Source organism: Carcharodon carcharias, chromosome 8 (genome assembly GCF_017639515.1).
Source record: "Carcharodon carcharias isolate sCarCar2 chromosome 8, sCarCar2.pri, whole genome shotgun sequence".
In the NCBI taxonomy this organism is placed as follows: Eukaryota; Metazoa; Chordata; class Chondrichthyes; order Lamniformes; family Lamnidae; genus Carcharodon; species Carcharodon carcharias.
This window is the reverse complement of record NC_054474.1, coordinates 110,809,422-110,829,962: the sequence shown is the minus strand read 5'-3', so window position 1 is coordinate 110,829,962 and position 20,541 is coordinate 110,809,422. Positions and strand designations below refer to the sequence as shown.

Here is a 20,541-nt window from a genome sequence, read left to right as displayed (position 1 = left end):
AACTTTAACACACTGACAGTGTGAGAGACTGATGTACTGTAACAAACTGACAGTGAGTGTAAGAGACTGATGTACTCTACCACACTGACAGTGAGTGTGAGAGACTTATGTACTGTACCACACTGACAGTGAGTGTGAGAGACTGATGTACTGAAACTGTAACACAGAGTGAGTGTGAGAGACGGATGTACTGTAACTGTACCACTGACAGTGAGTGAGAGACTGATGTACTGTTACTGTAACACACTGACAGTGAGTGTGAGAGACTGATGTACTGTAACTCTAACACACTGACAGTGAATGTGAGAGACTGATGTACTGTAACTGTACACTGACAGTGTGAGAGAATGATTTACTGTATCTGTAACACACTGACAGTGTGAGAGACTGATGTACCGTAACTGTAACACACTGATAGTGAGTGTGAGAAACTGATGTACTGTACCACACTGACTGTGAGTGTGAGAGACTGATGTACTCTAACATTAACACACTGACAGTGAGTGTGAGAGACTGATGTATTGTAACACTGACAGTGAGTGTGAGAGACTGATGTACTGTAACATTGATAATGAGTGTGAGAGACTGATGTACTGTAACATTAACACTGACTGTGTGTGTGAGACTGATGTACTGTAACTGTACCACTGACAGTGAGTGAGAGACTGATGTACCGTAAGTGCAACACACTGACAGTGAGTGTGAGAGACTGATGTACTGTAACTGTATCACTGACAGTGAGTGTGAGCGACTGATGTACTGTAACTGTCACACTGAGTGAGTGTGAGAGACTGATGTACTGTAACTGTAACACTGACAGTGAGTGTGAGAGACTGATGTACTCTAACATTAACACACTGACAGTGAGGGTGAGAGACTGATGTACTGTAACTGCAATCCTGACAGTGAGTGTGAGAGACTGATGTACTGTAACTGTAACACACGGACAGTGACAGCCAGAGACTTATGTACTGTAACTAACACACTGATGGTGACTGTGAGAGACTGATGTACTGTAACTGTATCACTGACAGTGAGTGAGAGACTGATGTACTCTAACATTAACGCACTGCCAGTGAGTGTGAGAGACTGATGTACTGTAACATTGATAGTGTGAGAGACTGATGTACTGTAACTGTATCACTGACAATGTGTGTGAGAGACTGATGTACTCTAACATTAATACACTGACAGTGAGTGTGAGTGACTGATGTACCATAACTAACACACTGCCAGTGAGTGTGAGACACTGATGTACTGTAACTGTATCACTGACAGTGAGTGTGAGAGACTGATGTACTGTAACATTAATACACTGACAGTGAGTGTGAGAGACTGATGTACCGTAACTAACACACTGACAATGAGTGTGAGAGACTGATGTACTATAACTATAACACTGACAGTGAGTGTGAGAGACTGATGTACTGTAACTATAACACTGACAGTGAGTGTGAGAGACTGATATACTTTAACTTTAACACACTGACAGTGAGTGTGAGAGACTGATGTACCGTTACTGTAACACACTGACAGTGCGTGTGAGAGACTGATGTGCTGAAACTGTAACACTGACCGTGAGTGTGAGAGACTGATGTACTGTAACTGTACCACTGACAGTGAGTGTGAGAGACTGATGTACTCTAACATTAATACACTGACAGTGAGTGTGAGAGACTGAAGTACCGTAACTAACACACTGACAATGTGTGTGAGAGACTGATGTACTATAACTATAACACTGACAGTGAGTGTGAGAGACTGATGTACTATAACTATAACACTGACAGTGAGTGTGGGAGACTGATGTACTGTAACTATAACACTGACAGTGAGTGTGAGAGACTGATATACTGTAACTGTAACACTGACAGTGCTTGTGAGAGACTGACGTACTGTAAAGGTAACACTGAGAGAGTGCGAGAGACTGATGTACTGTAACTGTTACACACTGACAGTGTTACAGACTGATGTACTATAACTATAGCACTGACAGTGGGTGTGAGAGACTGATGCACTGTAACTGTAACTGACTGAGTTTGCGAGCCTGATGTACTGTAACTAACACACTGACAGTACGTGTGAAAGACTGATGTACTCTAACATTAACACACTGACAGTGAGTGTGAGAGACTGATGTATTGTACCACACTGATAGTGAGTGTGAGAGACTGATGTTTTGTAACACTGACAGTGAGTGTGAGAGACTGATGTACTGTAACATTGATAGTGAGTGTGAGAGACTGATGTACTGTAACATTGATAGTGAGTGTGAGAGACTGATGTACTGTAACATTGATAGTGAGTGTGAGAGACTGATGTACTGTAACATTAACACACTGAGAGTGTGTGTTTGAGACTGATGTACTGAAACTGTAACACTGACAGTGAGGTGAGAGACTGATGTAATGTAACTGTACCACTGACAGTGAGTGTGAGAGACTGATGTACCGTAAGTGCAACACACTGACAGTGACTGTGAGAGACTGATGTACTGTAACTGTAACACTGACAGTGAGTGTGAGCGACTGATGTACTGTAACTGTCACACTGAGTGAGTGTGAGAGACTGATGTACCGTAACTGTAACACACTGACAGTGAGTGTGAGAGACTGATGTACCTTAAGTGTAACACACTAACAGTGAGTGTGAGAGACTGATGTACCGTAAGTGTAACACACTAACAGTGAGTGTAAGAGACTGATGTACTCTACCACACTGACAGTGAGTGTGAGAGACTTATGTACTGTACCACACTGACAGTGAGTGTGAGAGACTGATGTACTGTAACATTAACACACTGACAGTGAGTGTGAGAGACTGATGTACTGTAACTGTAACACTGACAGTGCTTGTGAGAGACTGATGTACTGTAATGGTAACACTGACAGTGAGTGCGAGAGACTGATGTACTGTAACTGTAACACACTGACAGTGTGACAGACTGATGTTCTATAACTATAGCACTGACAGTGGGTGTGAGAGACTGATGCACTGTAACTAACTGACTGAGTTTGCGAGCCTGATGTACTGTAACTAACACACTGACAGTACGTGTGAAAGACTGATGTACTCTAACATTAACACACTGACAGTGAGTGTGAGAGACTGATGTATTGTACCACACTGATAGTGAGTGTGAGAGACTGATTTATTGTAACATTGATAGTGAGTGTGAGAGACTGATGTACTGTAACATTGATAGTGAGTGTGAGAGACTGATGTACTGTAACATTAACACACTGACAGTGTGTGTGTGAGACTGATGTACTGAAACTGTAACACTGACAGTGAGTGTGAGAGACTGATGTAATGTAACTGTACCACTGACAGTGAGTGTGAGAGACTGATGTACCGTAAGTGCAACACACTGACAGTGACTGTGAGAGACTGATGTACTGTAACTGTAACACTGACAGTGAGTGTGAGCGACTGATGTACTGTAACTGTCACACTGAGTGAGTGTGAGAGACTGATGTACTGTAACTGTAACACTGACAGTGTGCGTGAGAGACTGATGTATCGTAACTAACACACTGACAGTGAGTGTGAGAGACTGATGTAGCGTAACTGTAACACACTGACAGTGAGTGTGAGAGACTGATGTACCATAAGTGTAACACACTAACAGTGAGTGTGAGAGACTGATGTACCATAAGTGTAACACACTAACAGTGAGTGTGAGAGACTGATGCACTGTAACTTTAACACACTGACAGTGTGAGAGACTGATGTACTGTAACAAACTGACAGTGAGTGTAAGAGACTGATGTACTCTATCACACTGACAGTGAGTGTGAGAGACTTATGTACTGTACCACACTGACAGTGAGTGTGAGAGACTGATGTACTGAAACTGTAACACAGAGTGAGTGTGAGAGACGGATGTACTGTAACTGTACCACTGACAGTGAGTGAGAGACTGATGTACTGTTACTGTAACACACTGACAGTGAGTGTGAGAGACTGATGTACTGTAACTCTAACACACTGACAGTGAATGTGAGAGACTGATGTACTGTAACTGTACACTGACAGTGTGAGAGAATGATTTACTGTATCTGTAACACACTGACAGTGTGAGAGACTGATGTACCGTAACTGTAACACACTGATAGTGAGTGTGAGAAACTGATGTACTGTACCACACTGACTGTGAGTGTGAGAGACTGATGTACTCTAACATTAACACACTGACAGTGAGTGTGAGAGACTGATGTATTGTAACACTGACAGTGAGTGTGAGAGACTGATGTACTGTAACATTGATAATGAGTGTGAGAGACTGATGTACTGTAACATTAACACTGACTGTGTGTGTGAGACTGATGTACTGTAACTGTACCACTGACAGTGAGTGAGAGACTGATGTACCGTAAGTGCAACACACTGACAGTGAGTGTGAGAGACTGATGTACTGTAACTGTATCACTGACAGTGAGTGTGAGCGACTGATGTACTGTAACTGTCACACTGAGTGAGTGTGAGAGACTGATGTACTGTAACTGTAACACTGACAGTGAGTGTGAGAGACTGATGTACTCTAACATTAACACACTGACAGTGAGGGTGAGAGACTGATGTACTGTAACTGCAATCCTGACAGTGAGTGTGAGAGACTGATGTACTGTAACTGTAACACACGGACAGTGACAGCCAGAGACTTATGTACTGTAACTAACACACTGATGGTGACTGTGAGAGACTGATGTACTGTAACTGTATCACTGACAGTGAGTGAGAGACTGATGTACTCTAACATTAACGCACTGCCAGTGAGTGTGAGAGACTGATGTACTGTAACATTGATAGTGTGAGAGACTGATGTACTGTAACTGTATCACTGACAATGTGTGTGAGAGACTGATGTACTCTAACATTAATACACTGACAGTGAGTGTGAGTGACTGATGTACCGTAACTAACACACTGCCAGTGAGTGTGAGACACTGATGTACTGTAACTGTATCACTGACAGTGAGTGTGAGAGACTGATGTACTGTAACATTAATACACTGACAGTGAGTGTGAGAGACTGATGTACCGTAACTAACACACTGACAATGAGTGTGAGAGACTGATGTACTATAACTATAACACTGACAGTGAGTGTGAGAGACTGATGTACTGTAACTATAACACTGACAGTGAGTGTGAGAGACTGATATACTTTAACTTTAACACACTGACAGTGAGTGTGAGAGACTGATGTACCGTTACTGTAACACACTGACAGTGCGTGTGAGAGACTGATGTGCTGAAACTGTAACACTGACCGTGAGTGTGAGAGACTGATGTACTGTAACTGTACCACTGACAGTGAGTGTGAGAGACTGATGTACTCTAACATTAATACACTGACAGTGAGTGTGAGAGACTGAAGTACCGTAACTAACACACTGACAATGTGTGTGAGAGACTGATGTACTATAACTATAACACTGACAGTGAGTGTGAGAGACTGATGTACTATAACTATAACACTGACAGTGAGTGTGGGAGACTGATGTACTGTAACTATAACACTGACAGTGAGTGTGAGAGACTGATATACTGTAACTGTAACACTGACAGTGCTTGTGAGAGACTGACGTACTGTAAAGGTAACACTGAGAGAGTGCGAGAGACTGATGTACTGTAACTGTTACACACTGACAGTGTTACAGACTGATGTACTATAACTATAGCACTGACAGTGGGTGTGAGAGACTGATGCACTGTAACTGTAACTGACTGAGTTTGCGAGCCTGATGTACTGTAACTAACACACTGACAGTACGTGTGAAAGACTGATGTACTCTAACATTAACACACTGACAGTGAGTGTGAGAGACTGATGTATTGTACCACACTGATAGTGAGTGTGAGAGACTGATGTTTTGTAACACTGACAGTGAGTGTGAGAGACTGATGTACTGTAACATTGATAGTGAGTGTGAGAGACTGATGTACTGTAACATTGATAGTGAGTGTGAGAGACTGATGTACTGTAACATTGATAGTGAGTGTGAGAGACTGATGTACTGTAACATTAACACACTGAGAGTGTGTGTTTGAGACTGATGTACTGAAACTGTAACACTGACAGTGAGGTGAGAGACTGATGTAATGTAACTGTACCACTGACAGTGAGTGTGAGAGACTGATGTACCGTAAGTGCAACACACTGACAGTGACTGTGAGAGACTGATGTACTGTAACTGTAACACTGACAGTGAGTGTGAGCGACTGATGTACTGTAACTGTCACACTGAGTGAGTGTGAGAGACTGATGTACCGTAACTGTAACACACTGACAGTGAGTGTGAGAGACTGATGTACCTTAAGTGTAACACACTAACAGTGAGTGTGAGAGACTGATGTACCGTAAGTGTAACACACTAACAGTGAGTGTAAGAGACTGATGTACTCTACCACACTGACAGTGAGTGTGAGAGACTTATGTACTGTACCACACTGACAGTGAGTGTGAGAGACTGATGTACTGTAACATTAACACACTGACAGTGAGTGTGAGAGACTGATGTACTGTAACTGTAACACTGACAGTGCTTGTGAGAGACTGATGTACTGTAATGGTAACACTGACAGTGAGTGCGAGAGACTGATGTACTGTAACTGTAACACACTGACAGTGTGACAGACTGATGTTCTATAACTATAGCACTGACAGTGGGTGTGAGAGACTGATGCACTGTAACTAACTGACTGAGTTTGCGAGCCTGATGTACTGTAACTAACACACTGACAGTACGTGTGAAAGACTGATGTACTCTAACATTAACACACTGACAGTGAGTGTGAGAGACTGATGTATTGTACCACACTGATAGTGAGTGTGAGAGACTGATTTATTGTAACATTGATAGTGAGTGTGAGAGACTGATGTACTGTAACATTGATAGTGAGTGTGAGAGACTGATGTACTGTAACATTAACACACTGACAGTGTGTGTGTGAGACTGATGTACTGAAACTGTAACACTGACAGTGAGTGTGAGAGACTGATGTAATGTAACTGTACCACTGACAGTGAGTGTGAGAGACTGATGTACCGTAAGTGCAACACACTGACAGTGACTGTGAGAGACTGATGTACTGTAACTGTAACACTGACAGTGAGTGTGAGCGACTGATGTACTGTAACTGTCACACTGAGTGAGTGTGAGAGACTGATGTACTGTAACTGTAACACTGACAGTGTGCGTGAGAGACTGATGTATCGTAACTAACACACTGACAGTGAGTGTGAGAGACTGATGTAGCGTAACTGTAACACACTGACAGTGAGTGTGAGAGACTGATGTACCATAAGTGTAACACACTAACAGTGAGTGTGAGAGACTGATGTACCGTAAGTGTAACACACTAACAGTGAGTGTGAGAGACTGATGTACTGTAACACACTGACAGTGAGTGTAAGAGACTGATGTACTCTACCACACTGACAGTGAGTGTGAGAGACTTATGTACTGTACCACACTGACAGTGAGTGTGAGAGACTGATGTACTGTAACATTAACACACTGACAGTGAGTGTGAGAGACTGATGTACTGAAACTGTAACACTGACAGTGAGTGTGAGAGACTGATGTAATGTAACTGTACCACTGACAGTGAGTATTTGAGACTGATGTACCGTAAGTGCAACACACTGACAGTGACTGTGAGAGACTGATGTACTGTAACTGTAACACTGACAGTGAGTGTGAGCGACTGATGTACTGTCACTGTCACACTGAGTGAGTGTGAGAGACTGATGTACTGTAACTGTAACACTGACAGTGTGTGTGAGAGACTGATGTATCGTAACTAACACACTGACAGTGAGTGTGAGAGACTGATGTACCGTAACTGTAACACACTGACAGTGAGTGTGAGAGACTGATGTACAATAAGTGTAACACACTAACAGTGAGTGTGAGAGACTGATGTACTGTAACTTTAACACACTGACAGTGTGAGAGACTTATGTACTGTAACAAACTGACAGTGAGTGTAAGAGACTGATGTACTCTACCACACTGACAGTGAGTGTGAGAGACTGATGTACTGAAACTGTAACCCTGAGAGTGAGTGTGAGAGACGGATGTACTGTAACTGTACCACTGACAGTGAGTGAGAGACTGATGTGCTGTAACTGTAACACACTGACAGTGAGTGTGAGAGACTGATGTACTGTAACTGTAACACACTGACAGTGAGTGTGAGAGACTGATGTACTGTAACTCTAACACACTGACAGTGAATGTGAGAGACTGATGTACTGTAACTGTACACTGACAGTGTGAGAGACTTATTTACTGTATCTGTAACACACTGACAGTGTGAGAGACTGATGTACCGTAACTGTAACACACTGTTAGTGAGTGTGAGAGACTGATGTACTCTAACATTAACACACTGACAGTGAGTGTGAGAGACTGATGTATTGTAACACTGACAGTGAGTGTGAGAGACTGATGTACTGTAACATTGATAATGAGTGTGAGAGACTGATGTACTGTAACATTAACACACTGACTGTGTGTGTGAGACTGATGTACTGTAACTGTACCACTGACAGTGAGTGAGAGACTGATGTACCGTAAGTGCAACACACTGACAGTGAGTGTGAGAGACTGATGTACTGTAACTGTAACACTGACAGTGAGTGTGAGCGACTGATGTACTGTAACTGTCACACTGAGTGAGTGTGAGAGACTGATGTACTGTAACTGTAACACTGACAGTGAGTGTGAGAGACTGATGTACTCTAACATTAACACACTGACAGTGAGGGTGAGAGACTGATGTACTGTAACTGCAATCCTGACAGTGAGTGTGAGAGACTGATGTACTGTAACTGTAACACACGGACAGTGACAGCCAGAGACTTATGTACTGTAACTAACACACTGATGGTGACTGTGAGAGACTTATGTACTGTAACTGTATCACTGACAGTGAGTGAGAGACTGATGTACTCTAACATTAACGCACTGCCAGTGAGTGTGAGAGACTGATGTACTGTAACATTGATAGTGTGAGAGACTGATGTACTGTAACTGTATCACTGACAATGTGTGTGAGAGACTGATGTACTCTAACATTAATACACTGACAGTGAGTGTGAGAGACTGATGTACCGTAACTAACACACTGCCAGTGAGTGTGAGACACTGATGTACTGTAACTGTATCACTGACAGTGAGTGTGAGAGACTGATGTACCGTAACTAACACACTGACAATGAGTGTGAGAGACTGATGTACTATAACTATAACACTGACAGTGAGTGTGAGAGACTGATGTACTGTAACTATAACACTGACAGTGAGTGTGAGAGACTGATATACTTTAACTTTAACACACTGACAGTGAGTGTGAGAGACTGATGTACCGTTACTGTAACACACTGACAGTGCGTGTGAGAGACTGATGTGCTGAAACTGTAACACTGACAGTGAGTGTGAGAGACTGATGTACTGTAACTGTACCACTGACAGTGAGTGTGAGAGACTGATGTACTCTAACATTAATACACTGACAGTGAGTGTGAGAGACTGAAGTACCGTAACTAACACACTGACAATGAGTGTGAGAGACTGATGTACTATAACTATAACACTGACAGTGAGTGTGAGAGACTGATGTACTATAACTATAACACTGACAGTGAGTGTGGGAGACTGATATACTTTAAATTTAACACACTGACAGTGAGTGTGGGAGACTGATGTACCGTTACTGTAACACACTGACAGAGCGTGTGAGAGACTGATGTGCTGAAACTGTAGCACTGACAGTGAGTGTGAGAGACTGATGTATTGTACCACACTGATAGTGAGTGTGAGAGACTGATGTATTGTAACACTGACAGTGAGTGTGAGAGACTGATGTACTGTAACATTGATAGTGAGTGTGAGAGACTGATGTACTGTAACATTGATAGTGAGTGTGAGAGACTGATGTACTGTAACATTGATAGTGAGTGTGAGAGACTGATGTACTGTAACATTAACACACTGAGAGTGTGTGTTTGAGACTGATGTACTGAAACTGTAACACTGACAGTGAGGTGAGAGACTGATGTAATGTAACTGTACCACTGACAGTGAGTGTGAGAGACTGATGTACCGTAAGTGCAACACACTGACAGTGACTGTGAGAGACTGATGTACTGTAACTGTAACACTGACAGTGAGTGTGAGCGACTGATGTACTGTAACTGTCACACTGAGTGAGTGTGAGAGACTGATGTACCGTAACTGTACCACACTGACAGTGAGTGTGAGAGACTGATGTACCTTAAGTGTAACACACTAACAGTGAGTGTGAGAGACTGATGTACCGTAAGTGTAACACACTAACAGTGAGTGTGAGAGACTGATGTACTGTAACACACTGACAGTGAGTGTAAGAGACTGATGTACTCTACCACACTGACAGTGAGTGTGAGAGACTTATGTACTGTACCACACTGACAGTGAGTGTGAGAGACTGATGTACTGTAACATTAACACACTGACAGTGAGTGTGAGAGACTGATGTACTGAAACTGTAACACTGACAGTGAGTGTGAGAGACGGATGTACTGTAACTGTACCACTGACAGTGAATGTGAGCGACTGATGTACTGTAACTGTCACTCTGAGTGAGTGTGAGAGACTGATGTACTGTAACTGTAACACTAACAGTGAGTGTGAGAGACTATGTACTCTAACATTAACACACTGACAGTGAGGGTGAGAGACTGATGTACTGTAACTGCAATCCTGACAGTGAGTGTGAGAGACTGATGTACTGAAACTGTAACACACGGACAGTGACAGCCAGAGACTTATGTACTGTAACTAACACTGATGGTGACTGTGAGAGACTGATGTACTGTAACTGTATCACTGACAGTGAGTGTGAGAGACTGATGTACTCTAACATTAACGCACTGCCAGTGAGTGTGAGAGACTGATGTACTGTAACATTGATAGTGTGAGAGACTGATGTACTGTAACTGTATCACTGACAATGTGTGTGAGAGGCTGATGTACTGTAACACTGCCAGTGAGTGTGAGACACTGATGTACTGTAACTGTATCACTGACAGTGAGTGTGAGAGACTGATGTACTGTAACATTTAGAGTGAGTGTGAGAGACTGATGTGCTGAAACTGTAACACTGACAGTGAGTGTGAGAGACTGATGTACTTTAACTGTACCACTGTCAGTGAGTGTGAGAGACTGATGTACTCTAACATTAATACACTGACAGTGAGTTTGAGAGACTGATGTACCGTAACTAACACACTGACAATGAGTGTGAGAGACTGATGTACTATAACTATAACAGTGACAGTGAGTGTGAGAGACTGATGTACTGTAACTATAACATTGACAGTGAGTGTGAGAGACTGATGTACCGTAACTAACACACTGACAATGAGTGTGAGAGACTGATGTACTATAACTATAACAGTGACAGTGAGTGTGAGAGACTGATGTACTATAACTATAACAGTGACAGTGAGTGTGAGAGACTGATGTACTGTAACTATAACACTGACAGTGAGTGTGAGAGACTGATGTACTGTAACTGTAACACTGACAGTGCTTGTGAGAGACTGATGTACTGTAAAGGTAACACTGACAGTGAGTGCGAGAGACTGATGTACTGTAACTGTTACACACTGACAGTGTGACAGACTGATGTACTATAACTATAGCACTGACAGTGGGTGTGAGAGACTGATGCACTGTAACTGTAACTGACTGAGTTTGCGAGCCTGATGTACTGTAACTAACACACTGACAGTACGTGTGAAAGACTGATGTATTGTAACTGTAACACAGTGACAGTAACTGAGAGACTACTGTAACTGTAACACACTGACAGTGCGTGTGAGAGACTGATGTACTGTAACTGTAACACACTGACAGTGAGTGTGAGAGACTGATGTACTGTAACTATCACTGACAGTGAGTGTGAGAGACTGATGTACTCTAACATTAACGCACTGATGGGGAGTGTGAGACTGATGTACTGTAACTGTAACACTGACAGTGAGTGTGAGAGACTGATGTACTCTAACATTAACACACTGACAGTGAGGGTGAGAAACTGATGTACTGTAACTGCAATCCTGACAGTGAGTGTGAGAGACTGATGTACTGTAACTGTAACACACGGACAGTGACAGCCAGAGACTTATGTACTGTAACTAACACACTGCCAGTGAGTGTGAGAGACTGATGTACTGTAACTGTAACACACTGACAGTGAATGTGAGAAACTGATGTACCGTAAGTGCAACACACTGACAGTGAATGTGAGAGACTGATGTACTTTAACTAACACACTGACAGTGTGAGAGACTGATGTACTGTAACTGTAACACACTGACAGTGAGTGTGAGCGACTGATGTACTCTACCACACAGACAGTGAGTGTGAGAGACTTATGTGCTGTACCACACTGATAGTGAATGTGAGAGACTGATGTACTGTAACATTGATAGTGAGTGTGAGAGACTGATGTACTGTAACATTAACACATGACAGTGAGTGTGAGAGACTGATGTACTGAAACTGTAACACTGACAGTGAGTGTGAGAGACTGATGTACTGTAACTGTACCACTGACAGTGAGTGTGAGAGACTGATGTACTGTAACTGTAACACACTGACAGTGTGAGAGACTGATGTACTGTAACTCTAACACACTGACAGTGAATGTGAGAGACTGATGTACTGTAACTGTACACTGACAGTGTGAGAGACTGATGTACTGTAACTGCACACTGACAGTGTGATAGACTGATGTACTGTAACTGTAACACACTGACAGTGTGAGAGACTGATGTACCGTTACTGTAACACACTGATAGTGAGTGTGAGACTGATGTACTGTAACTGTAACACACTGACAGTGAGTGTGAGAAACTGATGTACTGTAACTAACACACTGACGGTGACTGTGAGAGACTGATGTACTGTAACACTGACAGTGAGTGTGAGAGACTGATGTACTGTAACATTGATAGTGAGTGTGAGAGACTGATGTACTGTAACATTAACACACTGACAGTGAGTGTGAGAGACTGATGTACTGAAACTGTAACACTGACAGTGAATGTGAGAGACTGATGTACTGTAACTGTACCACTGACAGTGAGTGTGAGAGACTGATGTACTGTAACTGTAACACACTGACAGTGAGTGTGAGAGACTGATGTACTGTAACTCTAACACACTGACAGTGAATGTGAGAGACTGATGTACTGTAACTGTACACTGACAGTGTGAGAGACTGATGTACTGTAACTGTACACTGACAGTGTGAGAGACTGATGTACTGTAACTGTAACACACTGACAGTGTGAGAGACTGATGTACCGTAACTGTAACACACTGATAGTGAGTGTGAGACTGATGTACTGTAACTGTAACACACTGACAGTGAGTGTGAGAAACTGATGTACTGTACCACACTGAGTGTGAGAGACTGATGTACTCTAACATTAACACACTGACAGTGAGTGTGAGAGACTGTTGTATTGTACCACACTGATAGTGAGTGTGAGAGACTGATGTATTGTAACACTGACAGTGAGTGTGAGAGACTGATGTACTGTAACATTGATAATGAGTGTGAGAGACTGATGTAGTGTAACATTAACACACTGACAGTGTGTGTGTGAGACTGATGTACTGAAACTGTAACACTGACAGTGAGTGTGAGAGACTGATGTACTGTAACTGTACCACTGACTGTGAGTGTGAGAGACTGATGTACTCTAACATTAACACACTGACAGTGTGTGTGTGAGATTGATGTACTGAAACTGTAACACTGACAGTGAGTATGAGAGACTGATGTACTGTAACTGTACCACTGACAGTGAGTGAGAGACTGATGTACCGTAGGTGCAACACACTGACAGTGACTGTGAGAGACTGATGTACTGTAACTGTAACACTGACAGTGAGTGTGAGCGACTGATGTACTGTAACTGTCACACAGAGTGAGTGTGAGAGACTGATGTACTGCAACTGTAACACTGACAGTGAGTGTGAGAGACTGATGTTCTCCAACATTAACACACTGACAGTGAGGGTGAGAGACTGATGTACTGTAACTGCAATCCTGACAGTGAGTGTGAGAGACTGATGTACTGTAACTGTAACACACGGACAGTGACAGCCAGAGACTTATGTACTGTAACTAACACACTGATGGTGACTGTGAGAGACTGATGTACTGTAACATTGATAGTGTGAGAGACTGACGTACTGTAACTGTATCACTGACAATGTGTGTGAGAGGCTGATGTACTGTAACACTGCCAGTGAGTGTGAGACACTGATGTACTGTAACTGTATCACTGACAGTGAGTGTGAGAGACTGGTGTACTGTAACATTTAGAGTGAGTGTGAGAGACTGATGTGCTGAAACTGTACCACTGACAGTGAGTGTGAGAGACTAATGTACTCTAACATTAATACACTGACAGTGAGTGTGAGCGACTGATGTACCGTAACTAACACACTGACAATGAGTGTGAGAGACTGATGTACTATAACTATAACACTGACAGTGAGTTTGAGAGACTGATGTACTATAACTATAACAGTGACAGTGATTGTGAGAGACTGATGTACTGTAACTATAACACTGACAGTGAGTGTGAGAGACTGATGTACCGTAACTAACACACTGACAATGAGTGTGAGAGACTGATGTACTCTAACTATAACACTGACAGTGAGTGTCAGAGACTGATGTACTGTATCTGTAACACTGACAGTGAGTGCGAGAGACTGATGTACTCTAACATTAACACACTGACAGTGAGGGTGAGAGACTAATGTACTGTAACTGCAATCCTGACAGTGAGTGTGAGAGACTCATGTACTATAACTGTAACACACGGACAGTGACAGCCAGAGACTTATGTACTGTAACTAACACACTGATGGTGACTGTGAGAGACTGATGTACTGTAACTGTATCACTGACAGTGAGTGTGAGAGACTGATGTACTGTAACACTGCCAGTGAGTGTGAGACACTGATGTACTGTAACTGTATCACTGACAGTGAGTGTGAGAGACTGATGTACTGTAACATTTAGAGTGAGTGTGAGAGACTGATGTGCTGAAACTGTAACACTGACAGTGAGTGTGAGAGACTGATGTACTGTAACTGTACCACTGACAGTGAGTGTGAGAAACTGATGTACTCTAACATTAATACACTGACATTGAGTGTGAGAGACTGATGTACCGTAACTAACACACTGACAATGACTGTGAGAGACTGATGTACTATAACTATAACACTAACAGTGAGTGTGAGAGACTGATGTACTATAACTATAACACTGACAGTGTGTGTGAAGACTGATGTGCTGTAACTATAACACTGACAGTAAGTGTGAGAGACTGATGTACTGTAACCGTAACACACTGACAGTGACTATGAGAGACTGATATACTGTAACTGTAACACACTGACAGTGACTGTGAGAGACTGATGTACTGTAACTAACACACTGATGGTGACTGTGAGATTCTGATGTACTGTAACTAACACACTGACGGTGACTGTGAGAGACTGATGTACTGTAACTATAACACTGACAGTGACTGTGAGAGACTGATATACTGTAACTGTAACACACTGACAGTGAGTGTGAGAGACTCATGTAATGTAACTGTAACACACTGACATTGAGTGTGAGAGACTGATGTATTATAACTATCACTGACAGTGAGCGTGAGAGACTGATGTACTCTAACATTTACACACTTACAGTTAGTGTGAGAGACTCATGTAATGTAACTGTAACACACTGACAGTGAGTGTGAGAGACTGATGTACCGTAACTGTAACAAACTGACAGTGTGTGAGACTGATGTACTGTATTTGTAACAGTGAGTGTGAGAAACTGATGTACTGTAACTGTAACAGACTGACTGAGTTTGCGAGCCTGATGTACTGTAACACGCGGACAGTGACTGCGCGAGACTGATGTACTGTAACTAGCACACTGACGGTGACTGTGAGAGACTGATGCACTGTAACTAACACACTGACAGTGAGTCTGAGAAACTGATGTACTGTAACTGTAACAGACTGACTGAGTTTCCGAGCCTGATGTACTGTAACTAACACACTGACAGTAAGTGTGAGAGACTGATGTACTGTAACTGTAAGACAGTGACAGTGACTGTGAGAGACTGATGTACTGTAACTAACACACTGACGGTGACTGAGAGAGACTGATGTACTGTAACTAACACACTGACGATGACTGTGAGAGACTGATGTACTGTAACTGTAACACACTGATAGTGAGTATGACTGATGTTCAATAACTAACACTGACAGTGAGTGTGTGAGACTGATGTACTGTAGCACACTGACAGTAAGTGTGAGAGATTGAAGTACTGTAACTGAAGGACACTTGACAGTGTGTGAGAGACTGATGTCCTGTAACTGTAACACTCTGACAGTGAGTTTCAGAGTCTGATGTACTGTAACACACTGACAGTGTGTGTTAGAGCCTCATGTACTGTAACTGTTACACATTGAAAGAGTGTGAGAGACTGTTGGACTGTAACTGCAACACTGACAGTGAGTGTGAGAGACTGATGTCCTGTAACTGTAACACACTGATACTGAGTGTGAGAGACAGATGTACTGTAACTGTAACACTGACAGTGAGTGTGAGAGACTGATGTACTGTAATTGTTACACACTGAAAGCGTGTGAGAGACTGATGTACTGTAACACACTGTAAGTGAGTTTGAGAGACTGATGTAATGTAACTGGCACACACTGACAGTGAGCGTGTCAGACTGATGTACGTTAACTGTAACACTGACAGTGAGCGTGTCAGACTGATGTATTCTAACTGTAACACACTGCCAGTGAGGATGGGAGACTGATATACTGTAATTGTAATACACTGACAGTGATTGTGACTGACTGATATCCTGTAACAGAAGTACACTGACAGTGAGTGCGAGAGACTGATGTACTGTAACTGTAACACAGTGAGTGTGAGACTGATGCATTATAGCTGTAACAAACCGACACTGTGTGACTGCCTGTGCTGTAACACACTGACAGTGTGTGTCAGACCGATGTACTGTAACCTCATCACACTGACATTAAATGTTTCAGACTGATGTGATGTGACTTTTGCTCACTGACAATGTGTGTCAGAATGATGTATTCTAGCTGGAACACACAATGTGTGTGAGGGACTGATATTCTGTAACACACTGAAATTGTGTCAGACTGTACCATAACTGTAACACGGTTGCTTAGAATATATTGTACTAATGTGATGTAACAGTGACTGTGTGTCACTTTGATTCCCCATAACTGTAACACACTCACAATGTGTCTCAAACTATTATTCTGTAACTGTAAAAGACTGACATTGAGTCCATCTGTGTCTGTGTGCCCGTGTGTGTGTTTGAGTGTCTGGTGCGTGTGCGTTTGTGTGAGATTTCTCCTCTGTAACTGTCTGTGACACACTGCAGCATGTTAACAGTGTGCTTTTCCTTAAATCCCTTTTCAGGAACGAATTGTGTGCCAAATGATGTTGCGAGGGCCGATCTTCCAAGTGAGTTTGCTGTTTACATAATTTGTTCCTGCTGACACTATTTTGTTCTGGACCTTTGACTCTTCTTGCTTGTTTGTGTCTCAATCTATTAGGCAGACTGTTTAGGTCTCAACCACTTTATCAGATGATGTGACAGAGACGGTTGATGAGGGGAATGCATTTGATGTGCTGAATATTGATTTTCAAAATGTGCTTGTTGAAGTGCAGCATAATTGACTTGCCAAAAAAAGTTGAAGCTCTTGAACAAGTAGGACAGTGGCTGCATGGATCCAAAGCTGGCTGAGTGACAGGAAAAAGATGCAGTGAACAGTCCTTATCTGGCTGAAGGAAGTATATTGCGGGGTTCCCCAGGGGTCAGTGTTAGGATCCACTGATTTTCTTGATTCAATAAGAATGACCTAGATTTGTATGTACAGGACACAATTTCAAAAGCTAGAAGTCTTGTGATTTGAGAAAAACATGCCAGCTGTGACATATGGGAAACCATTTTTCTGCAGAGAGAGGTTCAGATCTGAAATGTATTGAAATTGTGGTGGAAGCAGATACATTTGTGGCTTTCAAAAAGGAATTGGAACAGCACTTAAAGAGAAAGGAATTTGCAGGGACAACAGGGAAAGGTCAGGCGAGTGCAACTAGCTGAGTTGCTCTTGCAGAGAGCCAGCATGAACATGATTGGAAGAATGGCCTCCTTTTCTGCAGTCATCATTCTCTCATATCTGTATGTTTGGGTCATGTCCTGCCAGTGAAACCTTTTGGACCTGGACGTAGGGACAGGAGTGAGCCATGAAGTCCATTGAGCCTATTCCACTATTCAATGAGATCAGAGCAGAGCTGAGAGCTAATTCCATCCACCCACCTTTGCCCATATCCCTTAGTACCTTTGGTTAACAAAATCAATCTCCATTTGAAAATCAGCAATTGATTGAGCATCAATTACCATTGATGAAGAGAAACTGTGTGTGGAGATGTGATTCCTAATTTCAGTGCCAAAAGATATTTTGCAAATTTTGATCAAAGCTTAACCTTCTAAATTCCAGGAAATGCTACCTTAGTTTGTTTCATTTCTGCTTTTAATCTAACCCTCGGAGACCAGATCTGTTCGTGTCTGTACCTATCTGACATGCCTGCATCTGTTAATTTGACTAATTGGGTCTGAATCTGTTTGGTCCGGACCCAAACAAATGGGTGGATATCATTCAGACTGGGTCTCAACTGGCCAGTTGGACTGACTGTTTGACTGTGGCCTGGTTAGTTGTGTTCTTGCTATGTTGATTGTGTTGTTAAGGTTAAGGATAAACAGGTGAAGGGTATTGGCCCCATGTCCCAAAACCTTTCGCTTGGAGCACCACCCATCTCTTTTACTTGGGAGGCCTATCTTAGTCCTGGCCAGTGATCTGGCAAAAGTTGAAGGCCAAAGTCAGCACTCATCTTGGGAGCTGGAGAGAATTGCTCCCAAGTGCAGCCCTGGAGGGGGCGAGCGGTGGTCATAAGCCAACTGCAGTGTTGTGGTGCCGGCTGGTCACTTTGACCCCTCCCCTGGACGTTGTAATAAAAATACAGAAGAGGCTCAGTGACTTCTTCTGGGACAAAAGGACGCATTGGATCGCTGCTGAGGTTCTGTATCTCCCGCTTAGGGAGAGCAGGGAGTCACTGGGTGCCTTCGCACCCAAGTGGCAACTTTCCACCTCCAGACCCTGCAGCGATACCTTTATGTTGAGCCCCCTCCCTCCCCGATGGTGTGCCCTGGTGATGTATTTCTTCACCTATGACCTGCAACTCCAAAGGCTGAGGGGTCTCAGTGCCTCCCTTCAGGTGTTGCCTGTCTTTTACCAGGACCTGAAAAAAGTCTGGAACCTGGTTGCCACATGCCAGAGCTCTTCCCCATTAGGAGTAGCAGCTATCATCCAGGAGCTGCTGCTCAAGAATCTGCACCTCCACCAATATGGATTCCAATGGCTGGTGGAAGAGATGAGAACTCTGGGGTGACCAGAGTTGGGGATGTGCTGGATGATGCCCCAAGAACATGTGGGTCACACGTCAGTTGATGTCCAGCTCACAGCCAATGCCACCCACAGTCTTAAAACCGTGGTGCTGGGTCCCCACTACACTCGAGGTGTCATGGCTGCTCAAGCGTATGGTGAACTCCTGTCTGAGCTGACTCCATTTGTACAGAATTTCACATTGTCCCCATGCCCTGAAACCTCCCTCTGGAACCTCAGCCCCACAATTTGAGCTGCCTTGCGGAAAATCCCTCTGTGCCTCTTCATTCTGCACAGACATGTTTCCTGTGCAGGCTGCTGCTGTACACCATTCACTTCCTCGCCCTCATTAACCATCCGGGCACACCATGGCGTTCCGTCCTGCCATCCAGAAGTGGCAGGGGCCCTTAGTGGAGGGCTGTATTTGTGGGAGCCCTCCTTTCCCTTTTAGGGATTTGGCACGGCAGGTGTTATATGCAGCAGTCCCATTCTGTAAATGATGAGGTTCATGGACTCCCAGCTGCCTATTTTGTGCAACCTTGAGGAGTACATGTGTATATAGACTGTTTGAGGTTGCAGCCCCTTTTTCATTATTTGAGGGGGAAGCTCCTCACATTTTGGCTGCATTTCTGTCCCACACTTCTAATCTTTGGCCACCCAGTGCAGTGAGAGGTGGACAGGCTGAAAGGCCATCTTGTTCGCCTGCTCCTGAGACTGGCCATGGTGGTCCAGGCAGTGGGTCTTGGAGGGGGTCACAAAAGCACAAAAAATAGGGGCAGGTGTTGACCATACAGCCCTTCGAGTCTGTTCCACCATTCAGTACAACCATGGCTGATCTCAGGCTTCAATTTCATTTCTCCCTCTCATTCCCCATGTCCTTCAATTCCATGAGAGATCAAAAATCTGTCTATTCCAGCCTCATATGTTCAGCGAAAGAGCATCCACAGCC

General features: G+C 43.3%; 1 protein-coding gene across 2 annotated transcripts in view; it reads left to right on the top strand.

Annotated features, from left to right (window-relative positions):
• The window catches only part of ssbp1 (single-stranded DNA binding protein 1), a 105,192-nt gene that overhangs the window by 52,379 nt on the left and 32,272 nt on the right, over window positions 1–20,541 (top strand). For both annotated transcript variants that reach the window (XM_041194579.1, XM_041194580.1), the window contains exon 2: window positions 17,569–17,613. In XM_041194579.1, coding sequence (XP_041050513.1) covers window positions 17,587–17,613 — 27 coding nt within the window. In that variant the 5' untranslated portion in view covers window positions 17,569–17,586. The remainder of the gene's footprint in view (window positions 1–17,568; window positions 17,614–20,541) is intronic.